This window comes from Equus przewalskii, chromosome 31 (assembly GCF_037783145.1).
Source record: "Equus przewalskii isolate Varuska chromosome 31, EquPr2, whole genome shotgun sequence".
In the NCBI taxonomy this organism is placed as follows: Eukaryota; Metazoa; Chordata; class Mammalia; order Perissodactyla; family Equidae; genus Equus; species Equus przewalskii.
Window position 1 is genome coordinate 13,425,075 of NC_091861.1, and position 6,071 is coordinate 13,431,145.

A 6,071-nucleotide genomic window follows, 5' to 3' on the forward strand; every position below is an offset into this window, starting at 1 on the left:
AATCCACCTGAGCCGTGCAGGAAGATCAGAGAGGCGCTGTGCCTCCCAGCCGGCGACACCATGCAGCGCTGCAGGCGAACTGAGCCCCAGGCGGCCGCCATCGCTGCCACTCCGAGGCGACTTCCGCGGGTCCCGCCCTCCGCCGCCCCGCTGGCCTGCCGGGGGCGAGCCTGGGACGCGCATGCGCGGAGGGGCAGGCGCTGTCCCGCCTCCGGGCCAAGTCTTCAGGCGTTTCTAGCTGTGCTGGGAGCTTGGTTTTGCTAAGAATGGTATGCAAGTGACAGCTTCAGTAAGGCCGATAGATATATTTATTTGCTGTAGGATTTTTGACTGCCTTCCTAAAACTCAGGATGACCTTTTTACTTGGAGAAATATTGGTGTTATTATATTTAAGATTTAAGAGGTATAGCTGTATTTTCCCTTCTACTTTGGGATTTGAACAGGATGTTTGTAGCTTTTTACATACAGGATAAGATAGCCATAGAATAATAACTCTTTGTGTAGTTTTTAAAACTAGTTTACAAAGCAAATCTAATTTAAAGAGGTATCATTTCACACCCATGAAGATGGCTATTATTGGAAAAAGGAAAAATAAATGATGGTGATGATGTGGAGAAATTGGGACCCTTGTGCATTGCTGATGGGCATGTAAAACGGTGAAGCAGCTGGGGAAGCAGTTTGGTGGTTCCTCAAAAAGTTAAATAGAATTACCGCATGATCTAGCAATTCTGCATCTAGGTATACAGGCAAAAGAAATGAAAGAAGGGACTCTTAACAGGTACTTGTACACCAGTGTTCATAGCAGCATTACTCACAATAGCCCAAAGATGGAAGCAACCCGAATGTCCGTCGATGAATGAATGGAAAACAAAATGTGGTCTATCCATACAGTATAATATTATTCAGCCTTAAAAATGAAGGAAATTTTGATACATGCTGCAACATAGGTGAACCGTGAAAACAGTAAGCTAAGTGAAATAAGCCAGACATAAAAGGCCAAATTTTGTGTGATTCCATTTATATGATGTATCTAGAATAGGAAAATTCATAAAGACAGAAAGTGGAGCAGTGGTTACCAAGGGCTGAGGGGAGAGGAGAATGGGGAGATGATTTAATGGGTACAGATGAGAAAATTCTGGAAATAGTGTTGATGGTTGCACAACATTGTAAATGTATTTAATGCGCTTAAAAATGGTTAAAATGATAAATTTTATGTATATTGCATCATAATTTTTAAAATACCAAAAAAAAAAATACAATTACTTCTATATAAAGACCTAACCATGAACATCTTTTAATACTCAGGGCTGTAGCCCCAGCAGGTGGCTCTTTCCTCACGTAAAATTTAACAAACAACCCAGTACAACTTTAAGTGTCATTAAACAGCAGCCTTCCATTCATTGTAGTCTGCATCATATTTAAGTAATTAGAACTTATCTTTTATTTGTTCAGCGTGTAATCACGCTACTCCCAAGTGACTAAAGTGCTTATCATCATGGGTCAGTTGCCAAGCTAAGCTCTATTCTACCACAGTGTTATACCAATGCCGTGGATGGGGATGGTCCTACATGCTATTAGTTAACCAGATCAAAAAGGAACTCTGAGTCTTTTCAGTAAAGGCTAAAGAAGTTCAGCTGAGAGTTCCCAGAGTGACAGTGAGGTCATTAAGGAGGACAGGATGGGGTGGGCTGAGCTCTGATAGTCAATTCTCAAAAAATACTTCTGTCTCTAGAACTACCTTTTCTGCATTGTTGATAACTTTCAAGAGGCAGGTGAGAAGAGTGCAGTACTATGCTAGGAGAAGCCACGTGGAGATATGCCAGGTAAGGGTTTCAGTTCTACTCTGAGAAGTCTATTTACTGTCAAAAAACCTTGCTGTCACTACCCCATGCTTTTGAGACAGCGAAAACCCCAAAACATAATTATTTAACAGTTACGGTTAATATGATTGCTAATTATAATAATAAACACCGGAAATTGATTGGGCCTTACTAGGTGCCAAGCACTGTCATAAGTAAGTTCCCATAAAACTTTGTGCTATTACTTTCTGTTTTGGCTGATGAGGCTCAGAGAGGTAAGGAATTTGGCTCAAGGTCATGCTGCTGGTTGTTTGTAGACCTGGACTCACATTTTGGGCCTATCTGACTCCAGAGTCCAAGTCCTTGACTACTACCCACGTTTACACATTAGCTCAAAAAATAAGATAGGACATGTCCCAACTATTTTATTAAAAAAACTACTTCTGAGATTGGGACTGTAGCCCTTCAGAGTCTCTATTCATTAGGAGTTCCTAGTTTGCTCCTCCGCTTGAATGAGCACCAGTGGGTCAGCTGCTAGATGAGCAATACCTGAAGGTTGGGATTCTGAGCTTCCCCTAGAAATTGAGCCTTCCCACATTCGGGATGATTAGAATAAGTCAGATTCTTCCAAACCTAATCAAAGTGCTCTTTTATTTCCAGTGTTTTAAATCCTTAGCTATTGTTGCTATTCCTTTCATCTTTATTTGTAGGACGAACAGAAGGGTTTAGATTACTAAATTTAGCAATGCCATCTGGTAGGCCAACTATTGAACAACAGTGTTTTGTTCCTTTCATGTAACTGCATTACTTTGAAATGTAATTAAGTTTCAGGATGGTTGTTTGCTTCTCTTATGGTACATCTTTTGCCCTCTTGAACCAGGGGGAAAAATTATCCCTGGGAGATGTTTTATTCATACATTCTTTTACTCTTTGTGTATCTCTTAATTTTTTGTTGTCACTCATTTGTTTTCAGCCAGTCTATATGCCCATTGTTGGTGCACCCGCTTTTGGTAACTTCAATGTCTAAACTAAGAAAACAAGTCAACAAAATAAAAGCAAAGGTAAAAAACAACTCCTTTTTTGCAGAGTTTCAACATCTATTGGGATCTAAAGGTAGAAATGGCAAGGTCAGAGTTTAGCTCACTGTCCCATTATGTGTTTAGAAGTTCTTTAGGGCACGCTTGTTGGCTTTAAAATAATGATTGAAAGATTAGCTACTTAGAGTAGTATATTTGGTATTTTCAAATGATTACAGTTAAATGAAATCACATTATTAGTTCAGACAATACACAGTTAGGCATTGTTGTTTTCCTCATTCTTGATCATCACATTGTATGGTCTCTATTGGTTGGTTTTTATCTGTTGCGTTGCTCAAAGGGACAGAGAAACACCTATGCATAAAGGATACATGCACATTGAACAAAATGTCTCAGTGTTAGGCAACTTTTAAAAATTTTATAAATTACCAAAGTGAGTTCCTTTATACATTCCCCTTAGCCATTGATGAAAGAAAAACTTGAAAAAGCTTAAAAGTCCTGAATTCCTATAAAATAGTGGAATTAAACTCTGTAGAAAGGAATTGTTATATGAAATTATAAACTTTAATATCGCCATTGCCTCAATCTAGGGACCTTAAACTTTTTCAGTTCAATTCTTCTAGATACAGATGTGGGGAGTCCCCCTACCTCACCCCACTACTCCTACTAGAGATGCTTGGCGAGGGGGTCTTTAGCACCCTTACTCTCTCTTCCTACTCTTTTCTTGGTGGTTTCTAAAGACCAGGGGGAAAAAGAGTTGAAAAAAAAAAGATCTTTTAAAAAGATAATCAGATAATATGAAGTCAATTTTGCAATTTGAAAAGTAAGTGCAATTTATTCAGAAGTGGACTATTTTCAAGATATATATGTGTGTATGTAAGTATGTATGTATCTATCTATATCATTGACCAATGGGAAGTATTTTATGTAAAGATATGATAATGGATTTTCTATTGTCATATCTGTATTTTATTAAGAAAATAAAGAAGCTTTGTAAAATTCTCTTTAATTCATTTTCTAAAGGCAAATACCATTCCTTTTGATTATTATTCTTTCAGAGAATTTACTTTCTTACAAAATGCTGACAAAACATCATTCTTTAAGAGCAAATTTTCTTTGTATAGATTGAAAATGGCTGCAAGTGTATATATCCAAAATAATTGAAAGCAAGAACTCAAAGAGATATTTGTAGACTCATGTTTATAGTAGTACTCTTCACAATAGCCAAGAGATGGAAGCAACCCAAATATCCATCAAGAGATAAATGGATAGACAAAGTGTGGTGTATACATACAATGGAATATTATTCAGCCTTAAAAAGGGAAGAAATCCTACCACATGGTGCAACATGAAGGAACCTTGAGGACATTATGCTAAGTGAAATAAGCTAGTCGTAAAAACACAAATACTATATGATTCCACTTATATGAAGTGTCTAGAGTAGTCATATTATATGAAGTGTCTAGAGTAGTCATATTCATAGAGACAGAAGGTAGAATGGTGGTTACCAGGGGGTGAGTGAAGGCAGAAAAGAAGAGTTGTTGATTAATGGCTATAGAGTTTCAGATGGAGTTTCGTATTTAGAAGATGAAAAAGTTCTGGAGATCTGATTCACAACAGCCTGGCCGTGCTTAATACTACTGTACATTACACTTAAAAATGGTTAAGATGAGAAGTCTTATGTTATGTACTTTCTATCACAATAGATCAATGGATGCAAGTGGCAAAATAGGAGTTTAAACCAGTGATTATTCCGAATTAATTTGGCATTCATTGTATATTTTCCTTTGCATGTATTTGTTTAATTTGCCTTCACAGAGGTTAACAGAGTAAAAGAATAGAAGTGAAAATAAATATCTTTATTAAACAGTGTTGAAAATCTGAAAACTCACACACAATTCTAAACTAATTATAGACAAAATTGTAAGTGTTCTATGATGGAAGTTGCAGTGGATTTGAGGTATGAAACCTAAATTTGAATACTTGTCCTGCCAGCCCTGTGATCTACTAACTTGTAGTTTCCTTAAGGGCAAGAACTATTTTCTTTATGTTTGCGCCCTCCTGAAAGACCTAGAACAGTATCATAAATATTTCCTGTTAGAATTAAATTATGCTTTTAATTGAGTTATATTTTGAAGAAAAAGAGTGAAACTCTACACTCCTTCAGTCATCTATTTGTCATTTGGGCATGTTGGCAGTCGCCAGAAAGAGCTAGAGATGTGGACAGGCCAAGACTTGGAGAAACCCAGACAAGGCCGGGGCCAGGATTGCAATATGAGGACTGGTTCCCAGCTTCTCATGAGATGCCAAAGTTTTTGAAAAACACGAAGCCCATTGTTAAGAAATCTTGTAAAGGGAATCAAAGAAAGCTAGGACATGACCCTGAATGAAAAGAAGAACCAGATCATAAAGACAAGGAAAAGAAAGAGCCATAATCCAGGGAGGCTGGTTGCTTAAAACATGGTGTGTGTGATTGGAGCACAAAGATCAGCCAGCCCATGAGAAAGGATGTTGTCCCATGGCAAGACTATTAAACTGATGGTGGTGATAGGGGATGTTCATGGTCTCCTTTAAGATTCAGTGTAAAGTTACAGACCATCTTAAGTGAAAGGGACACCAACACACATAAACATATCATTTTGAATGTGCTTTAGAGGTTTAGTGAACCCACCAAAGGGCTCCCTAGAATTGTGTGCGTCTCAGATGTGACTACACTGCTCCATGCTTTTATGTTTTTGAGAACAACAACATTTGAGATTAATGGCCACAGGTTCAGTCCAAATCCCAAAAAGCAAGGCTTACGAGAGGCCGTGTGCTTTTGAACCAAAGCAGCACTGTTCACCTGGTGTTAACTACCACATTGTCCAGCTTAGTTGATAGGAGAAAAATAATGAACTTTTTTTTGAAGAAGAAGAAGATTAGCCCTGAGCTAACACCCGTGCCCATCTTACTCTACTTTAAATGTGGGACATCGCCACAGTATGGCTTGATGAGCAGTGTGTAGGTCCTTGCCCTGAATCCAAACCAGTGAACTCTGGGCCACTGAAGCTGAGTGTGCAAACCTAACCCCTATGCCACTGGGCTGGCCTCGAAAAATAATTAACTTTTATAGTGATTGTCTCCAAAATTTTTCCACTGTATGCCCCATCAGTAAAAAGTTTTTAGCGTATCTCTTATATATGTATATTTATTTATTTATAAATTAGTGATGATACTACTTAGTAATACATTGTGT

The 6,071-nt window shown here is 38.0% G+C and overlaps 1 protein-coding gene across 1 annotated transcript in view; it reads right to left on the reverse strand.

Moving 5' to 3' along the window:
- Positions 1-201, reverse strand: part of LYPLAL1 (lysophospholipase like 1) — a 43,452-nt gene extending 43,251 nt beyond the window's left edge. Inside the window, exon 1 of the mRNA XM_008509991.2 lies at positions 8-201. Within this exon, the coding sequence (XP_008508213.1) occupies positions 8-101 (94 nt within the window). The 5' untranslated portion in view covers positions 102-201. The remainder of the gene's footprint in view (positions 1-7) is intronic.
- Positions 202-6,071: the final 5,870 nt, after the last annotated feature.